The sequence below is a fragment of the Pinus tabuliformis genome, chromosome 2_1 (assembly GCF_031772625.1).
Source record: "Pinus tabuliformis cultivar Carrire ecotype Pingquan chromosome 2_1, CPIR1, whole genome shotgun sequence".
Classification (NCBI taxonomy): Eukaryota; Viridiplantae; Streptophyta; class Pinopsida; order Pinales; family Pinaceae; genus Pinus; species Pinus tabuliformis.
In genome coordinates this window covers 240951968-240979439 of record NC_142299.1, presented here as the reverse complement: position 1 = coordinate 240979439, position 27472 = coordinate 240951968, and the positions used below count along the sequence as shown (strand labels likewise).

Below are 27472 nucleotides of genomic sequence, written 5' to 3'. Positions count from 1 at the left end.
CGTACTTGATTTTGCTATCCCAGGACTGTTTATTATCTCCTACTATCTTCTTGATAATGGTTATAAGATTTTTATTACTTGATTCTGCAAGGCCATTACTTTGAGGATAGTAGTTAGACAAATGAGATAAAAGAATGCCATACTTAAAGCAAAAAAATGAAAACTCTATAGAACTAAAAGCTTTGGCATTATCAGTGGTAATCTTAGCTTGGACGCCAAATCTAGTAATGATTTGATTTTCAATGAAATCCATAATAACCTATTCAGTGGCATTCTTAGCCGGAATGTATTCAACCCATTTAGTGAAATAATCAGTAGCATTTAATATCCATGAGTAGCCATTGCTAGAACTTTAATCAAATTTCCCAATGAAATCCAGAGCCCAATGCTGAAAAGGCACCTCAACAAGGCAAGGGCAAGGCAACTAGCTTTTGTTCATAGTGAATAATTAACAGGCTTGGCAACTCTTAACAAACTTATGCACATTAGAAAAGATTGAAGGCCAGTAATAACCAAATCTAAGAATTTTATGGGCAGTGGTTTTTGCAGCATAATGGCCGCCACAAAATCCTGAATGAAACTTAGAAATTAACTTTCTAGACTCAATTTCATCAACACACATAAGTACTATACCTTCAGGATTCCTCCATCTGAGGCCATCCTTCATGAGGCAATACTTAGTTGCTTTCAATCTTAGAGCCCTTCTTTTATGAACAACTAAATGGTCAGGACATGTAAGATTTAGCAAATAATAAATAATGTCCTTGTACCAATCATGCTCTCCTAAATTTGTTTGTGCAGGTGAACTTCAAGCTAGATCTGAGTTTGTCTTCTGCAGAAACAAGTACTTGACAGTGATATTGAAAAGACAATCTTAACCACAAGGAGAATGTGCCAATTTAACAAATGCCACTAAAATATAATGGGTATCCACGATACAATATAAATCACCAATATGATCAAGATAAAATTATCATCCACAAGAAGATATTAATCATGAAACAATGATGAAAGGTAAACGAGAGATAGAGCACTTATGTTATTCAGAAAGAGGATTACTTCAATAAAGAGACAATGCCTTTTTAGGAAATGATGCCAATATTGCGATTAGATTCCTTATTGCCAACAAGAGATGTTAATGACAATTAGGCTTAGATCAATATGTAAGAGACACCAATATCCAAGAGACTCTTAGATTCACTTACTAGCCAACCATTCAAAGAGATTTAGGTGGCTTAGTTAGTGTCTTTTCATCAATTTTCAAATCCTTTAACAGCCTAATGTAAACAATGTCTTCAATTACAAGCAATCATCATCAAAAGAACATCAACAAGTAAAAGCATTTTATGCCAATGACAACAGTAAACTTATTGCAGTAGTGAATCTGTTAAAATTGGCAACTAGGGCCAAACTCCATGTGGGTCATCTTATTAATGGAAGCCGATATTTTTCTTGGATCCCTCTCATTGAGAGGTGTAGGATTGATCTAAAGATCATCCGATTCCGATAGGTATTCATGGAGATATGAATTTATTTGTGTTATGGGACAATTCGTCAAGGTTGGCCAGCAACCAAATAAACCCCACTTGTGCTCAACGTTTTAGACTTTAGTATAAATAGAGGTGGCCTTCAAGTCATTTTTAACACACTTGGGATATCTTCCTCTCTATTTGTCTTTGGGTTTTAGTAGGAGGAGAGACTCTAAGGGATAACGTTGCCCTAATCCAGAGGGCAAAAGTCGGAACAACTGGAACTGCCAGAATTGCCGGGAAACGCAGGAACTACCGGAACTGTCTGGAACAATCGGAATTGCCGAAACTGCTGGAACAGGCGAGAAAGTTGACGCAGAGGGTAGAAGTCAGAACTACCGAGAATAGCCGGAATTGCCGGAACTGTCGGGAATAGCTGGAACTACCGGAATTGCCGGGAACAGCTAGAACTGCCGGAACAGCCAGAGCATCTGCCTCCGAAGGAGAGCAGCGTGCAAGGGACAACTAACTAACATTGGGACAATTGTATGGTACTTAGTAGCAAAGACACCAAACATGCAATGTTATAGCGAGCATGCAAGGGACAACTAGCATGCAACAACAAACATGCTAGGGACAACAAGCAAGCAAGATGCAGCCAACACATAGGTCAGTATGGCAACATGGTGCAGTAATGGCACATAATGCAGTACAGTGATGGGTACAGTCATGATTAATGAAGCGTGATGAGATACAGCATAGTGATGATGGGTGCAGCGCGGTGAGGTGCAACATGATGACGAAATGCAACACAATGATAGGTGAAGGAGTTACCTTGGAGAATCAGTTGAAGCAACATGTTTTCAACTGATCTCATGTATCATCTTCTTAGAGATGATCTATGCTCTTATCTAGATAAGTCAAAGTGTTGACTTCTATTTTAAACGTACTATCTCTCTCTCTTTGCTGAACTATTGAAGAACATATAAGAAGAATTGATCAAGGGTTTCCCCATATTGGGGTTTGTCCCTAGCTAGCGCCACATCTTGTGTCCTCTTGTCTTGGCTTGTCTTCTACGATTTATGTTTATGTTCTATCTGCAGTTTACTTTAATGTTGATGTGATTGCTAATTTGGAAAAGATATTGAGCTAACTGTGAAAATTGAAATAAATTGCTCTAAGCATTTCTCTTATGATAATTAGGACATCAGTGAGATTGACGCAGGAGGTTGACGAACAATGAGGTGGTAGTATTTAATTAGACTAATGGTTAACTTTATAACCAATCAGCTGCGCGGAAACAGGTTCTGTGCGTGTGTTTTCCTTCATAGGGTCCCGCTTTATCGACCAATCACCACCGGTCCCACTTTGACTTTTCCTTAGACCGAGCGTTTTAATCAACACCGTTGATCTCACCTCTCCAAATCCAACAGACATCGCATCGTCCGCTCGCAAATTAGCTAGACGATCTCCACCGTCGAAGTGACCCATCCAATCGAACGACGGTCGCGCAATCTCGCGTGGATTCTTGCACGGTCAATATCAAATCGAAAGTGCGCGAGAAAGTGGTTTTCCTCAGCTATGTGTCGGCCGCTAAGGTTAATCGCGTGGACTTGGAACAATACCATTTACCTCCTTTCGGGTACGTAAGATACCGCTTCCCGCTTATCAATACAACCCACGTGCTTTATTACTTTTTTTAGAAAAAGCGGTTAAGGAAAGGTTTTTAGTGTTTAATCTCACTACACTTAATACTAATTCCACTGCTATTTATGAATAAAGTGTTATAAACATAGAAAAATACCAGGATAAGTCCTGAATGCCGATACACCAATACGAATGAATTTTTGTACTAGGATTAACACGCAACACCACACTTGATCATTTATTCAACAAAATGGAAATTACAGAGTGTTGGCCCTCTCGGTTCGATTACAACAATTTTCTGACCTCTGTTCAATCTCAACCCCTATCTCTGTCACACAAACTCTCATTTACTCACTCTGTTCTCAATCATCTAATCTCTATCATTACATTTTTTTTCTCTTTTATGAATCGAATCCTATCCTAACTGCATTAACAACTCGATCCTTATTTTAATCAATCTAACAATTAAATCTCTATTCTCAAGCTCTGTTACAAACCTATCCTAACAACTTATCTCTTAGTCTAAAAATAATACAATATTCTATTTATTACAATAATTGAGATAAAGATTAATTCGAGAGATCCAACCCTTCTACTAAAACTGACTTTGACCACTCAGTCAATGAAATTCATCTCATGTTAGCCACAACATGTGAACATACAATCACATTGCTGGCTAAGTCCAGATGCTCCTGCATCAGAGATATTTCAATGCTAAATGTGTCAAACAGTCCTAAAATTCTTACTTCCTTTTTGAGTCAAATTAGGATACTTAAGATAGAGAACAAACAGTGAAAAGGTGCTTATGCAATTGATGTATTTTCTGACCTTTATAATGCTTATGCCAGTCAGCAATAAGCCTTGCAATGAGCCAAAAAACAACAAGCCAATTGATGCAATGAATTATTACTTCGCTTATATGTTTTGTTGGATGATTTTAAGATACTCAAGTAAAACTTATGTCACTGCCACTATATCAGACTTCAAATGCAGAGATGACAGTCATCAAAACTTATGATTTAGTCAAACAAATAATGCCCAAATATGCTTAAGTGACCTTTCAATGTACTATATAGATTATCAATTTATTTCACACCACTTCGACATGTATTTGACCACTTATAGAAAGATATTAGGCAGCTGTAGTGAACAGTGAGATGATTAAGGTTCAGAGATCAAACCCTTGAGCCCTTTGGGCTTGGAGACACTTGCCCAACTTGTCAACAAGTAGTCCACCTGCAAACACAAGTTTCACACCAATATTTCTGCAGAATCACCAATAGGTCAGCCCAGAAATCAGTTTATTGCCAAATAATTAGGAAAAAGGGTCAACAAGGCCAAGTTAGGCCCACGACAATGGTTGGAGAGGCCTTAAGGCCTGCTGTCTTGGGCAGTGGAGGCCTGCGTCTTTGAGAAAAAGGGCCGTAGGGCTTGCGGCAAGGGGTAAATAGGGCAGCGGAAGGCAGGGACAGAGAAAGAGGAGGGGTTTCAAGGCCACGACAGGTAGGAAGGAAGGAGGGGCAGCGAGGAGGAAGGGCCAGCAGCAGGCTTAAAGGAAGGAAATCTTCAGATCTAGCTTGAAGTTGACCTGCACAAACAAATTTACAAGAGCCCAAAATTCCAATATATACAAAAAGTAAATATAATCCCACAACCCCAAAACCCCAGCTGCACACAAGGGTTAGAAAATAAAAATATTTACAAAATTTTATTTTACAATTTTCATAATGATTTATGGCTCTCATAAGCAGATATATTCGTTAAATGCACAATAGATAAAAATAGATGAGCGAAACAATTTAAATGGGTGAGCGATGGCCAAGATCTCTGCAAAACCAATTATTAGATAAGCTTTGAAATTTAACAAAGTGGACTCTGAAGTTTTTTTTTTTTGGGAGTTGGTTGGTCCAATGGAAGACTCCTCGTCACGCCCAAGATCTGAATCTCTGAAGTCTCTACACACTTAAGATCAAGTTATTAGATCAATAGGGTCTAGATAGACACTATAACTCTTAAGATCTAGAGATACCTGCTAGATCAATCAAGTTAAAATGCCTCTCTAAACCTAGTAACTAAAGCAAGATACCCGTGCAAATAGTTAATCCAATCATTGGCTAATGAAATAATAACTTATAAAATATTATTCAATAGAGCATTAAGAACATGATCCAGAAAATTACCACAAGAAGCAGAAGAGGAACACCACTATGAATAAACCCCAAAGTCTTTTGCTTTATTGATAAAAAAGTATTACAACTAGCAATGCCAGACTTGGAGCTTCTTTACAAAATTTTCTGTAACTTGAGAAGCAAATGGATTTTAATTTATAGATAAATCATTCAAGTGGAAAATAACTGCTAGTTGGCTTGATCTTGGTCAAAATATTCTCGACCATTGATAAATGTTTAATCATCTTTGTTAAGTTTAGGTATGTTCTATGCTTGGAGCAATTTATTTCAATTTTCACAGTTAGCTCAATATCTTTTCCAGATTAGCAATCACATCAACATTAAAGTAAACTGTAGATAGAACATAAACATAAATCACAAAAGACAAGCTAAGATAAGAGGACACAATATGTGGCGCTAGCCAGGGAAAAACCCCAATGTGGGGAAACCCTTCATCAATTCTTCTTGTATGTTCTTCAATAGTTCAACAGAGAGAGAGAGAGGGAGAGAGGGAGAGAGAGAGAGAGAGATAGTACATTTATAAGAGAAGTCAACACTTCGACTTATCTAAATAAGAGCATAGATCATCTATAAGAAGATGATACATGAGATAGCTGAACTCACTTGAAGACATGTTGCTTCAATTGATTCTCGAAGGTGACTCCTTCACCTATCACTGTGTTGCACCTTGTCATCATGCTGCACCTCATCGTGCTGCACCCATCATCACTATGTTGGACCTCATGACCATGCTGCACTCATCATACTGTTGCACCTTATGCTGCCACTGCTGTCCCATGTGCCATGGTTGCACCACGCTGCCACAACTGTTCCATGTGCCATACCTGTACCTTGCTACTGTCCAATGAGTTTGCAGCACCATGCTTTTGCTGCTATCCTATTGTAGCGTTTGCTGCCATGTCATAGCTACTGTCCTAATTGTGCCTTTGTTGCCATGTCATAGCTGCTGTCCTAATTGTGGCTTTGCTGCCATGTCATAGTTGATGTCCCAATTGTTCCTTTGCTGCCATGTCATAGCTGTTGTCCTATTGTGCCTTCCTTTGCTGTCCCATTTACAAGCACCGTTGTCCCTTCAACACAACTCTTCATTGCTGCTTATACTGTGACTGGTTAGGGCATTTGGCAGACCTTACACACCCATCTATCAGTCCACAAACAACCCCTTAAGGACTACGACCCACCTTGGCAAGCTTCTTCCCTAGCAACGTTGCCTCCTTAGGATGTGTATCAGCCCTTAACACCCCTAACACAGTCACAACTGTGTGCTTAGGCCTGCGGCCAAGCACAACATCAATCCTGTAGCTGCTGCCTCCACATAATGGTGCCCAAAACAACAACGTATTGCTCCTATTCTCCTCGGCCTGGCTACTTGCCTTTCCTGCTCTTAACCGTACCTAGAAACAACCCTAAACTTGCCCTTAATAGATCTGTTGTCACCTACAGCAGTTGTTCCTACCACAGCCCTCCACGCTGCTCCTTAAGCTTCCCCACGCTGTCCCTTTGGCCCTTCAAATTGTGGCTAAGACTATGCTATCCATACAGCGCTTTCACGATGTCTAGGGCAACCTCCTAACCATGATTCCAAGCCTAAGCTGTTCATACAACCCTTCCACGCTATTTAGGGCATAGAGACTAGCCTATAGGACTATAGGCTTCCTTCTAGACTGCGTAGAGACCAACGTATAGGTTAGGACTCCTTCTTGACTGTGTGGAGATCAGTGTATAGGCCTTCTCTTCTTCCTAACTTCACTGCGTCCTCTTGCTTAGGGCAGACTGTATCTAGGGCATCCTACTCCTAGATTTCTCTTTCATTAAAACCCAAAACGAGTGTAGAGAAATCAAGAGAGAGGTGTGTGTAGAAATGACTATCAAGTCACCTCTTTTTATACTAAATCGTGGAGCACGTGTGGGTTATTTGGTTGTTGGCCGACCTTGACGAACTGTCTTATGACACAATTAAATTCATAACTCCATGAATACTTATCGGAATCGGATGATTTTTAGATCAATCCTACACCTCTTGATGAGAGGGATCCAAGGAAAATATTAGCTGCCATAAATAAGATGACTCACATGGAGTTTGGCCCTAGTTGCCAATTTTAACAATCTTTTAATCACTATTGTAAAAATTCTTTATTTTTTGAGGAATCTTCGAATTTCTACTTTAACCCATTTTTTGTTAGCTCAAAAATAATTATATTGAGCTAGTTTCCCCAAAAAATTGACTTTGACTTAACCACCAAGACCCAAGGGTCCAATTTTTCTTGAAATTTCCAATTTTTCCTTGGTGGGAGACCTCCAAAAATTAATTTCTTTAAGACCCACGAATTTTTCCGCTCTAGGACTTTAATTTTGACTCTAATTAATTAAATTTTTCGCTTAGGATTTTAATTTATTTTTGCGAGAAAATTTAATTAATTGACACTTGAGGGGATTAATAATTTTTCTACCCTCTGATATTTTAGCCATGGTGTCTAAGTATGAGGGACCATTCATTAAAATATTTTTCTACATAAAATAATTACATTTTAGCTCTCAAAGGGGGAACACCCATTCGTTATAGACCCTCAATTTATTACCCAATTCTACAACTCAATATGATATAGTAGATCAAGTGATTTGTAATAAAATAATTTAGCCAATTAGCTTAAATTATATCCAAATAACTTTTACAAAAGACTCTACTAAAACACTAGGACTTACCTAAGACCTTGATGATAAATTCCACCTTAGCTTTGGGGTGAGACTGGAGGGAAAAACTCTGACGATCATTTGAGTTTAGAAATACAAATGAATCGGTGAGACGAAAAACCTCCTAGGATGAAATTCGGCGCCAAAATAATTGGCTTACTTGGGTTGTTACATACATATATTGTATTCCTAGCATCATTTACATTGAAATTTTGCAGAATGGGTTTACAACTCTTATAATTTGACGACTGATGATGATGAATCTAGAATATACGACTACTCGAACATGATAGCATCCTTTGCAAAAATGTGTATTGCTATAGGGTAGTTGACATAGAGTGGTCAACATTTGGCTCTACTTAGGGACACATTGCTTCACTAGAGGAATGTGAGAATCTAGAATCTGCACCCAAGCAACACACAATTTCATATAAGTAGCGTCCATCCAAATATAATCCCAAAATCAACATATAACATTAAGTACATGAAATAGAAGCTTGTAAATCTAATCTTGAAATAGGAATGAAATTTCATCTATGAAACAAAATGCTGAAATGAAAACTACTTTAACAACAAAATTAAATAATAAGGAGTAGGGTTAGAAATATAATACAGAGGATGCCATATGGCATCAGATGTCATCTTTGAAGAACAACTTGAACATTTGGCCATTTGCAGGTAAGTCAAGTGGTTCACCTTCCAATGTGCTCAAGTGAAATGAATTTGGTTTGCCCATGCCTTTGATAATGGGAGGTCCCAACCACAAACTGTCAAATTTCTTGTGACTTCTAGGTTTCTCATTCCTATGGTCCTAAAGTTTCACAATATCTCCAACCTACAAAGATCTAGCTCGAGAAGACTTATCAAAGCTTTTCTTAACATTAGATTGATTTTTAAACATATTGTCAAAAACTTTTCTTCGAGTTTCATCTAACTCCATAATTTGATCAATTCTGTTTTGGACATCATCTTTCTCAGTGGAAAAATGTTGAGGGAGTTGATAAGTTGGCAATTTAAGGTGCATAGGCAGAGTTACATCCAAAACATAAACCAATTCAAGGGGACTTTTACCAGTAGCTTTTTCTTTGTAATCCTATTTGCCCATATTGCATATTTGATTTTGCTATCCCAGGACCATTTATTATCTCTTACTATGTTAGGATATTCCGACACATAGGAAATAATTAAGTATAACTTGGTCTAGTGTATAGTTAGGTAAAGTGTGTTTCTTTAGTATGTACTTTTTGTAACTTACAATCCAACGGTCATGATATGTTCTAGACATGAAGTGATCCGACGATTCATTCTCTCCTCGGTATTACCGACACTTGATCCGTGGCTTAACACTTGATTGGTCCATGATCTCTATTTAAAGAGCATGGAGGGTCATTTGTTAGGTGACCGTTCATGAGAGAAGCTTATGTAAAATTTCTTTCTTTTACATTAATAAATTGCCTGAAGTGGCTGCGTTGGCTCAGGCCGTGGATTGTTTCCCTCTTTGAGGGTTTTAACCACATCAAGAATACTAGTGTACTTATCTGTGATCTGTTTGTGAGTTGTGTCCTTTGGTGTTCTATTTAAAGAACTTACCTTGTAAATTCCTACATGGTATCAAAGCTATTCGAGGGCTACATCCGTTGGTGATCCAAATCCGAAGCCGGTGCAATTGCATCCGACTGTTGTTTCCTAGATCCACTGTTCTTGACCGCTTTCGGGCTAAGAGGGCTACTTTATTGTGTTAGGAACATCTGTTCCAGTGAGGAACTATTTTTGTTTCATGCGAAAAGATTTCCGGTAGTCCTGGCTACGTCATTTTTAATATTTGGAGGTATACAATCTTTATTTGTAGTTATAGTTATTTATCTCTCTGTTTATTTCGGTTTATAAAGTCTATAATTTTGTTTTATCATTGGATCTATACCTTTTATTTCTGCGTATGCTCTTTGCCCTGCGACTCTATGCGATCTGAGCAAACCAGAAACAGAAAGAAATGATTTTTCTCATGCGTATGCTCTTTTCCGCTGTGCTTTAGTGTGATCTCAGAAAAGCATAAACATTGAGGAAAATATTTAGTTTCTGGGTAAATCTAACTTTAAGCTGTAAGACTTGGATTACTTTTGCTTGTTTGTTTGGTTTGTGTGGTCGTTTTTTTGTTTTGTAGGCAAAAATTGATTTTTCAAGTAAGCACGCACTCCAAAGCTTTAGTGAGCAAAAAAAAACCCCTTCCTTCTTTCCAAAAATTACTAAGCTTTTGAACTAGCTCACTTGGTCTAAAGTTACTTTATGAGAATAGAGGTTTTGGGTTCAAATCTTTCTTTTTGTTGAGTTACTTTTTCAAAAAGCACATGTAACTATGTTTTAAAATTACTTTATGTAAAAGTGTTCTCACCTATTATAAAAAGTGAGTCACTTATATTTCTAAAGTCACTTTATCTTTTATTTAAATTACAATTGAGTAGATAATTCATAAAGTACAATTGTAAAAGTGATTTTCACTTATTTATAAAAGTGGGTCACATAAAGTAATTTTTTTTTTGAAGTGAGCTAATTAAATTAAGTTTGGAAAGGTTTTTTTGTTTTTGTTTTATTAAAATATAACATTATCATTCACTTCCCAACATTCACGTGGTTTGTCGGCATCTTCAACAACTTTTCTTCAAAAAACCATAACAACTTCTCCAAAAAACCATCATTTTTTGAGATCTTTCCATTGTAACACTTAGTTTCAGCATCTACATCTTCAGTTTCTTTTAAAATGGAAAGTCCATGCCTAGTTATTCTTGACAACACCATCTACTTCCAATGGCTATCCTATATGGTGGATTTACTTAGAAGTAAAGGTCTTTATAGAATAGCTTAAGGCCAAGAGTCTAAACCTCGAGATGAAGATAAGAAAGTCAAATGGGAAAATAAGCAAAATCAAGCACGTAGGTTGATAGGGATGTTTATTTCTCCAGACCTTAGATTCCATATCTCAGAAATTGATACCCCCGAAGAAGCAATGAAACAATTCAATAAAGTTTTTGGAATAAAAAATGAAATTAGAGCCCATCAATTCGAAAATGAGTTGTTTACATTGGACCCCAATAATTTTTCTTCCATTGAAGATTTTTTGTCCAAGTTCAAGACCCTTAGACTTCTCTTGGAAGGTGTTAAGGTTAAGAAAGAAGATGGTAGCCTTATCCATTCTATTCTTACTAAGTTAGGACCAACTTACTCTGTGTTTGTTTCCACCTTCCATTCTACTAGAGAAGCCTTTATTTCTCAAGGACAAGTCTACAAATCCCCCTCTTTTGATGCTTTTTGTGATCATTTAATAAGAGAACGAGAAACACTCTTACATCTTGGTCTTCTTAATACTGGAAACTCTTTTAAGAAATCCTTAGCGGCCCAGCAGCAACCAAGTTCAAAGAATCCTAATAAGCAACATCCTACAAAGAATGGTCCTAAACCAAACAAGGATCCTATGCCATTTCAGTCTCAAAATGAAAAATCAACTCAACAAAATGATAAGGCAACTAAAAACAATGGGAAGAAGACTGATAGACATTGCAACTTTTGTAATCGTGATAGCCACTTAGAATCCAAATGCTTTAAGAAGATGGAAGCCTTGGAAGCAACAATGAAGAAGCATAACATCCATTTGGAGCACTCTTCAACTTCAACTTCATCTTCAGGAATAACGCTTTTTGCATGCGATTGTCAAGCATCTCGGTCTGGTTATGCACTAAATGTATCTTCTTCTTCTCATTCTCATGAGTGGCTCATTGATTCTGGAGCTTCTTATCACATGGTCAAAAACAAAGCCATGTTTTCTTCTTTAAATGATTGTAACACCAAAAATATATATGTTGGTGATGATAGATCTCTTAGTGTTGTAGGGACTGGAACTGTTCATCTAGACAATGGTCAATTTAATGATGTATTATGTGTTCCTACTTTATCTTGCAACCTTCTATCTGTATATTAGATAACTCATTCAGGGGACGGTAAAACCGTTGAATTTTCACCTCATGATGTTATAATTAAGTACCTAAGAGATCCTAGACAGATTTTAGCTATTGGCATTGCTGATGATTCTACAAGGTTATATAAGTTTAACAACTTTGGGTCATCAACTCTTCCCTCAGTATTTGTTGCTTATAATGATGAAGTGAACAAACTTTGGCATGAACGATTTGGTCACTTAAACTATCGCTCCCTTCAAAATCTATATTAAGAAAATACGGTGACACGTCTTCCTATGGTATCTTGCAGAGATGGTGTTTGTTCCGGATGTGTACTCGGAAAACATCATCGGGATAGTTTTGAAAAATGCGCCTCTTGGCATGCCTCAGCTTCTTTACAGCTTGTGCATAGTGATTTATGTGATCCACTTCCAATTGTTTCATTGATGATTTCTCCAAACGCACTTGGGTATACTTCTTAAGACTCAAGAGTGAAGTCTTTAGCAAGTTCTTGGCCTTTAAGGCCTTTGTTTTTTTTTTTTAACAAGAACGGTTATGGTGTTTCATTATCTGCTTGGCCAATGGCCACAAATTCGGTTACAAAATGAGGAGCACTTTCCAACATGCCGTTCTGCCAGGAGGGGATTGGCTTTTGCTCTTATCCTCTTCCTCTTTTTACAATTTTCAAAATGGTCTTTGAATGCTAATTGTCCAAGATGAAAAATGCAGACAAACTGATTTAATAGGAAACGATAAAACATATCTTTTCATGGAATAGGAGTCCACAGAGATTCCTTGTTTCTGAGAACGGTTCCAGCTTCTAAATGGACTGCAATGTTTGCTTGGGCGTCTGCTGCTTTGTTATTTGCTCTTAGAATATGAAAATATGTCAAGCGAAGCGATTTTGAGATGCTTTGATTCTGGAAAGAAGCCTGACTAGGTGCAGATCAAAAGGGTTGGAGTTGGTCACCACAGCTCTTATAATAACTTGGGAGTCTCCGAGAATGTTTGCTTCCCGAATTCCCAGCTCCTTGAGGAAGATTACCCCTTGCAAGAGGGCGAGAGCCTCGGCTTGCATGCTTGATGTATATCCAAGCCCCCAGGCAAAGTTATGAGAAGAAATATTGTCTGGCATGATAATGTGACCACCCGCCCCAGCTTTCCCTGGATTCCCTTTAGCTGCTCCGTAAAAAAAAGAGATGGAATTAATTGCTTGGACAACCATTCCTGGAATTCGATCTCATTTTTCTTGATTTGCCAAACTTCAAGTTCTGGAGGTGGGCTTCTTGGTTTATGGAAGCTAATCTTGAAGGCCGTTCCCAGCTCTCTATCATGTTGACTGAGGTTTGAATCGTCATCTATGCCTTCCAACCACTCACTTAATTGGCACTTCACTGAATTAGCTACTATTCTGTGATCATGAGCTTTGTCTCGAAAAATCCTCCTGTTCCTTTCTAACCAAACCTACCAACTAGTGAATTTTGGCAAAGCACTCCATGTTGCTCTGATCTTTTTGTTCTTTGGTTGAACGTCTGGGTATCTGGCCATCCAACCTGCAAACAGCTCTTGAACTGAAGTGGGAAAATTGAGATCGAGATTCCAATTGTCCAGTAGATCCTACCAGACAGATTTTGTGAAATTACATTCGATCATTATATGGAGAGCGGTTTCAGAATTTGTCTTACAAAGGACACATCTGGACGGTCCCTTAAATCCTCTGTTTTGAAGTCTGTCCTCGGTAAGAATTTTTTGATGGCTAAGAATGCAACAAAAATGATCAATTTTTGGTATAGACGGGAAGTTCCATATCCCTACCCAGGGAGCTGGGTTGGGAGGGACGTTTGGGCGCTCTAAGAACTTGAAGTAACCCTATTTGACTGTATAGCCAGAGCGACTGTTTTCCCAGCCTCTTGCGTCCTTTCTGTTGGCGTGGAGGGGAGCCAATCCATGGAGATGGGCTTTGAGAGTCGTCCATTCATTTTCCAGATCGATGGGCATTGGTAACCGCTTCCAGCCCGTCCAGTAATTCTCTGTCCAATCCGACAAATCCCACAGAGTATGTATTTGCGCTGCCTCCAACCAATTCCTGAGCGCTGTAAAATTGCCAGCGTCTTCCAAAGGGGGTCGATTCATGATTTTGTCCTTCCAAACCTGAATTTTCTTACCGTTACCAGGAACCCAATGGGCATATTTGTTAATCATCGACGCGATTTTGTTAAGGAGATTGCTGAAGTGCGTTCTGGACAAGTTTTTGGGGTGGTCTAAACACCAGAGCCTTGGGCCTCTAAAGTACTTCTTCCATAACGCAATTTGAGCCCAGCTAGGATTAGGAGCGATTATTTTCCATGCTAGTTTGGCTCCCATAGCAGGATTTTTGGCAGTGTTTTACAACCCGGCCGAGTCAACTCGGAAACGGCCGTTTCGAATCGAGCCAAAGCAAATTTTAATGACCCGGCCAGCAACCCGGCTTGGTTGACCGAGTCAACTATGACTCGGCCGAGTCATAGTTGACTCGGTCAACCCGGCCGGGTCCGTATTGACTCGGCCGAGTCAAAGAACCCACGGTTGCTCTAGGTGCCATTTGTATTATTTAGGTTTCAAATAGGTGTTCAAGAACAGTTAATAAAATAGCTGGGTATATGTACATCTATGCTCTTGCAGCCCAGGATTAGACATAGTAACTACAATCAGCCACTCAATGGCTGTGATGCATTCTTGTGGCACGTATAGCTAAAGTTAATTCATGATTATGATCACCATTCTTTCAGCAGTGTAGACACAACATGTAGGATTTCACACAAGTGTAGACTTATTTAATAAAGATCTAGGCTATGAACTGTAGCATTCCTTTTACCACACAGGAATCTATTAATGCAAGCATCTTAAACTTGAATAGTGTCCATAAGCACCCTTAATGCTGAGATTAATTAGACTCGAGAGTCCATGGCACATGCATATAGAGTACTGCAATTTTCACATGATCAGATGCATATCATGAGGTCAACACATGTAATCATTTACATTTTCATCAACAATCAAAGCATTATCATAACATGAGCAATTCCAATCCCTTAAGAAAGCATACTTCACACAGTTAATTAGCATATAAACCATTCCAGAAATATAAACATGACATCCATTGCTCATATCAATTGTGGTAAACACTTATCTCAAAATATAAGCTGGGAAACTAAGTCGGGGGCTTGAAGTCTCTGCCCACCCATTGGGTACCATTTTGATATAATGGATTGGTTCATGAGCCTACTTTGATCATATGTTGTCTTCCATCTATATTATAATGCTGTGTGTTTGGAAACATGAATGAAAATCTTTAAAATTATGTTTAAAATATTTAAAATTATGTTTTTTTATAAAAAAAATAAATATTTAATGTATTTTTTACAACGACCGAGTCATTGAAATCGAGCCGGCCGAGTCATTACCGAGTCCGAGTCCGAGTTGTAAAACATTGATTTTTGGCATTCAGATCTTTGAGATTTAATCCTCCTTCGAGATATGGTTTTGTGACTATTTCCCAATTGATTAGGGAGAATTTCTTGTCATTGTGCTTGCCTCCTTTCCAAAAAAAGCCCCTGATTAATTCATCCATCTTTTTTATAATTCCCACTGGTGCCAGAAGGACCGCAAATTTGAAGATCGGAAGACTGTTGAGAACTGCTTTGACGAGCACAGCTTTGCCAGCGATGTTAAGCCAAGAGGAACCCTAGGAATGCATCTTTGATTTGAATTTATCTATGAGAGAAGTCCAGTCTTTGCTTGCCACTCTCTTGTTGAAGACTGGCAGCCCAAGATATTTGAAAGAGGACCAACTAATGGAGGCAGAAAATCCCAAACATCTAGCTATGGAGGATGCAGTGGAAGCAGGAGTATTCCAACAAAAAATCTGACATTTCCCCTTGTTTAGCTCACTGCCTGAGATTTTGCAGAAGTCATCCAAAACTGCTTTGAAGTTGATAGCTGATTGAGGAGTTGCAGCTCCCAGAAGGAGGGTATCGTCAGCGAAAAGTGCATGATTGATGCGCTTCACCCCTCTTGCAATGCACAACCCGTTGATAGCATGATCTTGCTGCTTTTTATTCAGATAGAAACTAAGAACAGAGGCTTGAATGACGAAAAGGAGAGGTGAAAGAGGGCACCCCTGCCTCAGTCCTCTAGAGGCTTTGAAAAATTCAGCGGTCCTTCCATTCACTAGAGGAGCAATCCAGGGCTCCGTAATACAGGCTTTTATCCACTTTATAAAACCTTGCCCGAATCCCATTTTAAGCATTACATCAAACAAAAATTTATGATTAACACGATCAAAGGCATTCGATAGGTCGAGTTTGATGACAATACCTTTTTCCTTACGATGCTGGCTGGAATGGATTGCCTCCTGGACCAACACGAAATTGTCCACTAGTTGTCTGCCTTTGATGAATCCCCCTTGATTGTCTAGAATGATTTTGGGGAGGAATCTTTTCAGCCTGTTTGCTATCACTTTGGTGATCACTTTGTACCCGATGTTGCATAGTGAAATTGGGCGGAATCTGCTGAAGGTGTTTGCCCCTTTTTCCTTAGGGATAAGGGCTAGAAATGCCGAATTTGTGCAGCCTCCAATCTTCTGACAGTTCTGTGATTTCTGGATCATTTTGAGGAATTCCTTCTCAATAATCTGCCAACAAGTTTGTAAGAATCTTGGGATGAAACCATCCGGGCCTGGGGCTTTATCCGGGTCCATGGCGAATAGAGCCTCCTTGACTTCTTTAAGCGTGATTATACTTTCTAGAGCCTGATTGATTTTGGATGTGATGATCTTAGGAACAACATCTAAGAGGCTGAAATTTTGATCTGCTCTGATGTCTTCTCTGTACAGATTCTCAAAATGCTCAGAGGTTGCTTTTTTTATGCTAGTAAAGTCCCTTAGAACACTGCTTTCTTCTTTTATTTCTTTAATAGAGTTCCGGCCTTTCCTAGCTTGAGCTTGCTTGTGAAAAAAGGAGGTATTCCTGTCTCCGGCTTTAAGCCAAAGACTTCTAGATTTGAGTCTCCAGTACTCTTCTTCGGCCAGGCATGCTTTGTGGAAGTTTTGCTGAAGCTTGGCCTCCTTTTCCAGATCTTCATTTGAAATATCAGTTGTTTCAAATTGAAGGTGATGCCGTTCCAGATCTGATTGAGTTTTTTTCCTTTCCTCAGCTGGGTTGGGCAAGGTCCTGGCCCATTTTTTTAGCATGGCTTTCACTCTTCTGAGTTTTTCTTCCCACACAAAGAAGGCAGAGCCCTTGACTGGGTTTTTCCAGCAGTCTCTGACCTTATCCGTGAAGTTTGCCTCCTTGATCCAGAGAGAGCAGAATCTGAATGGAATAGGCCCTAGATCCTGAGAAGTCAGCAATTCCAGACTGATAGGCTTGTGGTCTGATGTACTGCTGTGCAGGATGCGTGATATAACTTCTAATCCAATGAGTAGGAAGGAACTTTGAACCAAGAAGCGGTCCAATCTTGCCGCTATATGTCCTGGCCCAGCCCTTTTGTTTGACCACGTGAACTTGCCAATGGTAGGCTTGATATCGATTAGATCCCTCTCTTGCATGAGATCCTCTACTGTTTCTCTTGCTGGGTCTCTGACAATACTGCCTCCTCTCTTTCCTGATGGCAGGAGGGTGAGGTTGAAATCTCCTGCAATGATGATGTTCTCCAAGTCTTCCCGGTTTGCCAAATTTTTGATGGAGTCCCAACATATTTTCTTTTCACCTGCATTATTTGGAGCATATACATTGACTAGACTCATAATTGCTTTAGATTCTAAATGTTGCAACTTTAACAATATCCAATGAGTATTTAGGGTTTTAGAGATGAGGGAGAACTTATGTGGATTCCAGAGCGACCCAAGTCCTCCTGAAGCTCCCCGAGCCGAAGTTGCATGCGCACCGTCTTTTTTCCAAAACTTTCTACTTTCTTGGAGGAAGGATGATTCCTCCATCTTAGTCTCCTGGATGAGGAGGATGTCCGGGGTTTCCTGCCTTATCAGACTTCTCATCGCCTCTTCCTTGGCTTTGGATCCCATACCCCTACAGTTCCAGGAGACAATCTTCATTACTTACTTTTGTTGTGGAGAGCTCCTTTGGAGCTCTGGATTGGGGCCTTCTTCGTCTTCGGAGTTTTTGCTAGAAGTTTCTCTAGCGTAGGCTGGCTGCCCTGGAGCTTGTCTTTGTATGTTTCTTGTTCCCTTTTTTCTTTTGTTGACATTCGGCCTCTTGTAGATCTTCTGGGGGTGGATTGCGATTCCCCTATTTCCCCTTCTTCCTCCGACTCATCGGATTCTTGGGTTTCCTCCTCGTCTTCAGATATCTTTCCTTTGGGAATCTCTGGCTCACTTTTAGATTTAGTCGGGGAGACTTCTTTCGGGGTTTCTGTATCCTGGGAAATTATGGTTTCTGATCCCAGGATCTCATATCTGTTCCCTTGACTTTCCATGGGCGGCTTCTGAGCAGGCGCTGTTTGGGGTGTTCTGGTGCTAGCATTTGCGGCCTTCCTGGAGGTAGTTCTGGATCTCTTCGCCTGATTCCATCCTTCCTCTTTCCCTTTATCTTCAGCCCCTTTGGACGGGCAGTCTCTAGCGAAATGTCCATAGACTTGGCACTTCCGACATTTGAACGGCAGCTGCTCATAGTCTAGTTTCTGAATATGTGTCCACGGGCCCACCCTTATTTTGACAGCTTCAGGAAGACCAACCTCCAAATCCACCTCCACGCAAATTCTGGCGCAGTCATACTGGTCTCTATTGTTGGCCCTGTCAATGAATTTCCCGAGGGTGTTCCCGATGTGCTTCAGGGAATCCCAGTTCCAGCAATGGACCGGAAGATTGGGGAGTCTTACCCATACTGGGACTGCTGAAGGTACATCCATTGCCGGGTCGAAATCTGGCGTCCATTTGTTCAGGTACAGCCCTTGAGGCCCCATGAAATAGGGTCCATTTCTGAATATGAGATCCTTGTCTTCTTTTTCTGAGAATTCAAAAAGAAAGTATCCTCTTCCGAGAAAGTAAGATGTTACCTTGCCCTGGATCAACGGAGCCCAGTTTCTGGAGACCCAGTTCTCTGTTGATTTAGGAGAGGGCTAGAGACCTGTAAACTGACCCACTAGGGCACGTTCCGACAACGAAAGGGCTACTTGGATTGGACCTTCGGGAGGAAGGGCGATCTCAGGGATGTCATCGAGTCTTTTGACGAACTTAGCGGCTTCCACTGCTTTCTTCTTGGGGAGCGAGGCCAACAAGGATCTGAAGGCCTCAGCTGCAGAGGATGGAGGAGGGGAGGAAGATCCTGGGGGATCTGGATCTTCCATGAAGATCTAGCTCTAACCGCAGCTGGAAAAAGAGGGAGAAGGGCGGGCAAACGCAGGGCGAAAGGAGCACCCACGCTCAACAACCAAGGAAGGGACGAGGCCACAGGGCGGATCCGCAGGAGCGGACCACGCGGAACAGAGCCGAGCGTAGCAGCTCAGGCTTTCCGTCACGCAGCGTTCTTGTTTTCACCTTTAAGGCCTTTGTTGAGAAACATTCTGGACATCAATTTTTGCATTGAGCATGGAATTCAATTGCAACATACTGTTCCATATACTCCACTACAAAATGGTGTAGCTGAAAGGAAGAATCGCACCTTAAAGGAAATGGCTAATTGTATGCTTCAATCTAAAGGACCTAGTCTTAATTTTTGGGCAGAAGAAATTAACTGTGCAAATTACATAGTAAATTGCACTCCTACTAAGGTTTTAACACCTTAAAGGAAATGGCTAATTGTATGCTTCAATCTAAAGGACTTAGTCTTAATTTTTGGGCAGAAGCAATTAACTGTGCAAATTACATAGTAAATTGCACTCCTACTAAGGTTTTAAGGAATATCACTCCAGAAGTATGGAGCTCAATTAAACCATATGTAAGTCACTTTCGTGTTTTTGGAAGTGAAGCATGGGCCCATATTCCGGATGAGAAACATAAAGCCTTAGAACCTAACAGTGAAAAATGTATTTTTGTTGGATATTTTGAAGATGTTAAAGGATATAGACTTCGTTCACCTAAATCCAAAAATGTTATCATTAGAAGAGATGTAAAGTTTGCTGGAATTATATTAGCCTACGAGCCTAGTTCGACAGACGTGCCACCTCTTTCTATCCCTTCTACTTCTGAAAATATTCCTTCTTCAGATGATGACAACGAGGATGACAATCCTCCCCCACCTTCTCGGGATCCTCCTTCAGCTCCTCAGCTTCCAAAATGGGTCCGCGCTACTCGGGATGCAGCAAGTGCTCTTGTAGGTGATCCTACAGATCAATGTCGTACACGTTCTCAGTTTGATAGAGCCTCTTCTTTACTGGCTCAAGCTTTAGTGAATCATGATCCTGACACCTTTGTAGAAGCTTCAGGCCATCCATATTGGGACACAACTATGAATGAAGAATATCGTTCATTATTGGCAAATAATACATGGGACTTTGTTCCTCTTCCAAAGGGACGAAAAATTGTTAGATGCAAATTGGTTTACAGAACCAAGTTTGGACTAGATGGAAAAGTTGATAAACATAAAGCTCGTCTTGTTGCTAAGGGTTTTTCACAAGTTGAAGGCATTGACTATACTGAAACCTTCTCCCCTGTTGCCAAAATGAATTCTATCCGTCTTGTTCTTTCCCTTGTTGCCTCTTTCAAATGGGAAGTCCATTAGATGGATGTTAAATCTGCCTTCTTGCATGGGGACTTGCATGAAGAAATCTGTATGGAACAACCTCCCGACTTTAGACAAAAAGACTCTAGCCTTGTATGTCGGCTTAAGAAATCCCTTTATGGTCTCAAGCAAGCCCCTCAGGCTTGGTATGCCAAAATGGATAGTTTTCTTTTAGATTTTGGCTTTTCTAGGTGTCACTCTAACAATACTGTCTACACCAAGAAAGTGGGTAAGAATCACGAAAGTTGTAGAGAGATTATATGAAATTATTAGAAATTTGAGTATTTTTATAAACATATAGCCAAACATTTTATATTTTTTCATATTAGGGACTAGTAAGATTCGCCAAAGTTTCTAAATATTAAAATGAATTTCCATTCTTAAAATTTTCCCTAATTGCTTGTTAGCCAGAAAGGGAAGCCTTTGAGTTCTATTAGGTAGAGTATCACTTGATCATTAGGTGTCCCATTTATTATGAGATATAGGAGACAATGTTACTTGGGAGCGGGAGCGGAAGCGGGGAGCGGGAGCGGGAGCGACCATTTTCAGAAGCTCCCGGTTTGGGAGCGAATCCCGGAGCGATTTTTTAAAAATATATATATTTTTTATATTTTTTAATTTTTGATACATATATGTCAACAAAAACATGTAGAATGGTGAATTAGATATAAAAAACATAAAAAAGCATAGATTGAACCATATAACAACAATCATCTAGAAGTTATAATCTTCATCAACCACGTCCGCAAGTTAGTAACATAGTAACATACAACATATTGAGTCTCATGATTCATCAATCTTAAAGTTTCAAGCTTTCAAAATTCAATATATAACATTTATCATCATTGATCACCAAAGTTGTACTTGTAAGCTAAGTGTAACCATTACAACAAATAATATCTAACATGAAATGAAATGTTATAAAATGAAACGAAATGAAACAACTTTCAACTTTCATGAAGCATCATATTCATAATTCATTACTAATGAGTTATAATTGCCAACTTCAAACTTAAATTGTCATATATTGTTTAAAAAAATATCATAATAAATATGAAAGAGTCAATAGTTATAAAAGCTACTAGAAACTAGAGAAGAGAAGTAAATCTATTATCTATTTCTTATGCTTGGGCCTCTTGCCACCACGAGAAATGTCTAATTTTTTAGTCTTGTTGCAAAATCAGGATCTTTGTCATTAATATCACCCTCCAAGCATTAATATCCAGAGGTATCTTTGTCATTACCTTTGTATCTGTATAGGGATCTTTGTCATTAATATCACCCTCTAAGCATTAACATAAGATAGAAAAAGCATAGCATGTCAAGTCAAGATTTTGTTTGAGTGATGCGTACATTTTTAGAAGGGTCATGATAGAGGAGTTCGACAACCAATGTCACTAACATCAAGGTACATAGAGGGATTGGTACTCTTGATTAAATATGAGTTCCATACCCTAATACATGACAAAATTCAATGGAAACATTGCAATCCCCCAATCCTGAAATCCTGAAAAACTGATAAGTCTGCTGGATTTTGAATGAAATCTAAAATTCTACTTTCTCCATATGAAATCCAATGAGGACGAAACCACTCTCAAACATCCTGAGTCATTTCATGGTAATGTTAAAAATTTAAGTAAAAGGATGAAAATGAAAATTAAAGAAAATGTCACTTTTACTTTAAGAATTTAACATTACCATGAATAGCATATCAATACTAGGGCCTAGACTTGATCATTAAGTTGCCCCACTCAAAAACTATTTGTTTCTTTCAAAAAAAATTGCATTTCGAACATTACTACAAAAAAAAAATGCAAAAAAGGCAAAACGCTCCCGAAAAGGCAGGGAGCGAATTTTTTTTTAGGGAGCGCGCTCCCGACCCGCTCCCGCCCGGAGCGCGGATCGGGAGCGGGAGCGAGGGGGGGGGGGGGGCGCTCCCCCGCAACACTGATAGGAGATGTCACTGCCTATACTTAGATTTAGATTTAGAAGGGTCTCTTGTTACCTTTTTGTCTCTTGCTACCTTTTTTTGTTACCAGATTGGAGGTGTCTAGCTCTCTATATCCCAGAGGCGATCAATCATATATGGAAAAACATTATGCCACAGATCCATGCCCAATTTTGCAAGGTTGATCACTTATTTCTTCTGACCTATCACGGTGATTGGATGCTTTAAGCACCATACATATACCCTGGTCAAGTGTATACAGGACATTAGGTCAATGATATTGCACTTTCTCCAGTTCTATTGGTGATGATCGCACAAGACCAGAGGATGCACCTGCTGTAGTTTGTTCTGATGCGAGGATATCTCCCTTTCTAGATTGGGTCCAAATTTTTGTCTTTGATCTTGGATGTTATTGGGTCTTTTTATTCCAGGGCACTCCCCGTTTGACATTATTAGGCTTTGTGTTGGTACTTTCACAGTTACATATGATGATAGGGATGTTTGCTCTTTCCAGGGTTTACTCTATTGGTATATCCCTCTGTTCTATTTTTTGGTATCTCTTCTCTTTTGTTAATTAGTAGCTACCTGGAACTACTACGTTACTGTTATAACTTGCTGTATGCTTTAGTCCCACTGATCCACTTTGGTCACTTGTGGATGTTGACAAAATTACCTGATCTCATTTTATCTATCTTTTAAATAACTTGATTTATTTTCTTTCGTACTGCTATCAGAGTTGCCATTAGTCACAATTTCATGATTCAGTTTTGCTTGCCTCTGTTTGGCTATAAATATCCACTCTGAGAGATTGCTTCTGCTGACATACTACCAAATTATCTCATCATATTGTATTGCAGAATTATCTAGATCAGAGAATATTTCAAATACATGCTACTGTTTCATGTTGGCTTGACATTGCTCATTGGATTGCTAGGAGAAGATAAAATCACAAAGTAGTTGTCTCATCTATATGGTTGGCAGGTGCATCATAGCCAGACCACTTGTCCATCATCTTACAAAGTGGATTTTCAAGATATAATTGATAGTTATACTCGACAAGGAGCCCCGTCAAAGAATAACAAAGCAGGAGTTGATTTTCAAAAGGATTCTATAGACAGGAACAAGGAATCTGCAAGGGAAATTGATTCTGATTCAGATGAAACATCCTCAAATGAATCAGACAGCAATGAAGAGGAGACTGATGATGTTGATATCATTGCAAAAACCAGTTTAATAAAAGATGGAGGAGATACTTGTAAAGGTCACAGTATGACAGTCGAATACCTTGAGGATGAGGCTGATGAGCATATAGCTGAAGACTTTGATGGTATGAGCCTGCACATTTTATTTAGCCTTTAGCACTTGATGTCAAATATTATCAAAATTTATACACATGCTCATTCTGTTTGGCAGACACATGCATGCTATATTGCGTTTCTTTCTTATTCTAAGATACATTAGTTTAGTCCTGTAAAATTTTTCTCTTTTAACTTGCACGATTGAGTTATCCAAATTTGTGTTCAAGCATTGAGTGGCATGCTTCCTGTGATGAGTTGTCCTCTAAATCTTGAATATTTATTTTCTGTTTTGGTGTTCAATTAATCATTGTGGTGAGTTGTGTAGTTGGTTGCCATTAAACTGCAAGTCAATATTCTGCACACCAAAAGATTGTTCAAAACCATTTTTATTGTATAAAATTCTTAATCTATATCGGAAAATTAGCCTCATCAAAATATAAGGGGTACTGGGCATATCAAAAGGCAGTTGACACACTCTTTTACTATGGTAATTCACTAGTTCAGTCTGTTGGTCACAATCCTACAGGTTTTTGTGTCATTGCAAATAATTGTAAATATTAAGAATATGAGAAGATTGGTGAACCTCTTGGAAGATGTAACCAAGAATCAGTCATCTATTGTATTAAATATAGTTGTATGCTTTAATGAGATTCATTCATTTATGGATTTATCTGTGACAGTGGTATCAGAGCATGTTGATTCCATGATTCCCTGCTTGTCTGCTGTCCTGTCATCCCTGTCTCCATGCATTTTTATACTTCATCGTTTCATCTTGCCTCTGTTTGTTGCAGTCCTGCCTCTACTTAGTCCGACTTGTCCGTATATCGCTTTGAGATCCATTCACGTGGCATTCCACACCTAGAGTTTGTTCGATCTGTCTGCTCTCAGATTTCTGTTGGTCCAAATCCATCAAAGTAGTCTCCTGTTTCGAGACAGATACATTGCAGTTTGCTACTTTTTGCCTGTCAAATTTGCACTTCATAGGGAGTCTAAGGGAGACCCTTTCCTTCACCTCTATGTAGACATCTCCCACTACTCATGCCTGAGAGATATCATCCTTGTAGGAGAATTTAACGTGCGCACTAAAGACTTGTAGGTATACATGACAGATTAGATGATGCACTTTGCCTCCAAGAGTTGGAGCTAGCATCAGTGGGTCTTCATAGGAGATTGCAGACAGACATGGATCCCTCATAGTTTATAGGGGATACCTCTTACAGCTAGGGTAATCTCATTGGATATTGATCCTAAACAGCCTCCCTTATAAGTTGTTTCCTTGATTTAGGTGATTTTACCTGCTTTCCTCATAGTGGTGGAGCTAGTGTAGTTGACTACGTCCTGGCCAACCAGGACCTCCTCCGCCAGATCCAACACTTCTCAGTCTCCGCCACACTTTGGCTGAACATGCTCTACTCGCCTTCTCACTCTCAACATCCCCTTCTCCTCTTCCCCCTGCCCACCCCTTTATCCACTCGTACCATCTTCCTTTCTGATAGAGACCATGCAGATACATACAATACTCGGCTCAAGATGTTGCTCCCTCCCATATCTGACTTTAGAGCCTTAGACACAACCATAGGTAAATACGGTACACTTTCCATGGCCCTCATGGATGCAACCCTTAACTCCTACCATCATTCCACTTGCAAGTCTCGCCTTGAAACTACCCGTGATACCTGTCCCATGAATCATTGGTTTGATGTTGAGTGCAAATTTTTCCATAAGTGTCTATGCCTCATGCTTACACATGACCCTTCTTCGTCCCGTATCCTCCTCAAAGTTTTCTGTATACTACTTCATCGCAAAAAACACACATTCCTCTCCCAATGAAGATGAGAACTTTGTGATGCTCTTTGCCACTGCCTGAAAGTTTTTGTGGGCCCTCTTTCCTAGACATCATGCCATCTCTCTCGGCCTTGAGCCCCATACCATGTTCTCCCACACCATCTCCCTTTATGACATCCCTGGACAACTCCCCACCTGTATCCCCTGCCCTCCCACCTTATGCCACATATTCTTTGAATTGGCGATCATGAGAACAAGCAAAGCTTTGAATACCAATTGAGTAGCTTACTAGGATGGGTTTCAGGTCGAATAACTCAAGCAGGGCACCTAATCGCTTGAGTTATAATCTTTTTAATCATGTCGTTTGTTCAGGCTTCACCCCCTCCTAGACAAGACACATCATCCACCTGATCCACAAACCTGGGAGCAATGTTGATCATAATAACTATAGAACTATCATGGTGGGCCACACATTCTCCAAGCTTTATGCCACAGTTCTACACCAATGGTTTTCTGAGGAACTAATGAATCGACATCTTAGAGCTATCAATGTAATTTGTAACAACTGCTATCTTTTTCCATTTGTTTTCCCACCATGTATACAATTGCCACCATCGTGCTTCCCACAGCAGTTTCCATACCATATGATTTTTGCCGCACAGTTGACCCTTCAACGTGAAAAACACTGTTAATGGAATCTAAATTATATACGACTTTGATTTCAATGTAAATATTTAAGTGACTACTCTTATCTTTGATGCCTACCTCGTCCTCAAAGAGTATTGGATACCAGATGTTTACCCAATCGTCCATTTTGTCTTCCCAAGTGAAGACAAGAATGATGTGCCTATCTCTCCTTCTCAACTAGGGAGGATATATCAACCAAACCAAGCTTGTCTCTTAAATACACAAGCTTCTTATTAGGAAGAGATTTTGTCAATATATCAGCTACGTGCTCATCAGTGCAGATATATTGTAGCTGCAATAGTCCATCTTGTACTAGCTTTTGAATGTAGTGATACTTGTTGTTTATATGCTTTGTATTTTCATGAAACATTGGGTCTTTAGACAATGTTATGCAACTGGTGTTATCACGATGTATCACTCTAGGGCTAAGTTGCAGGAAACGTGGGCAGGGGGTCCGTTTCCCCAGGGGAAACGAAACGAAACTCATTTCCCCGTACCGTACGGCCTGGAAACGCGTTTCCGGCCGTACGGCCACGTTTCCCGAAACGGAAACTTGGCTGTACGGCCGGAAACGCGTTTCCAGGCCGTACGTGCCACGTTTCCCCAAAAAAACACTTGTTTTTTAATTTTAATTTTTTTTTTAATTTGTTTTTAATTTTTTTTAGGGTTTCCAGGTAGTAAATGTGATGTAAATTTAATCTTAATGTTTAAATGTTTATGTAAGTAAATGTATCATTCATGTTTTATGATTGCACATATATATAATAATAATTTTTAAATATTTTTAATATACATATATATATATTATTATATATATTCGCGTTTCCCCGTTTCCAAAATTTGGGGAGGTCGCGTTTCGTTTCGCTTCCCCGTTTCGTTTCGCTTCCGCGTTTCCCCGTTTCGTGCAACTTCGCTCTAGGGCCCATTGGTCCTTCAAATAAGTTAGACAACAACTTCCTCAACCAGACAACTTGTTTGCTCACTTGACATATATTCAACCTCAACACTACTCAAAGCAACCGACTCTTGCTTTTTGCTCATCCATGAGACCATGGAGTATCCCAAACAAAAACATCCTCTTGTAGTGCCCCTTCCAT

General features: G+C 39.5%; 1 protein-coding gene across 1 annotated transcript in view; it reads left to right on the top strand.

Annotated features, from left to right (window-relative positions):
- The window catches only part of LOC149199599 (ATP-dependent DNA helicase Q-like SIM), a 391868-nt gene that overhangs the window by 38272 nt on the left and 326124 nt on the right, over positions 1-27472 (top strand). Inside the window, exon 7 of the mRNA XM_089400631.1 lies at positions 23587-23932. Coding sequence (XP_089256757.1) covers positions 23587-23932 — 346 coding nt within the window. The remainder of the gene's footprint in view (positions 1-23586; positions 23933-27472) is intronic.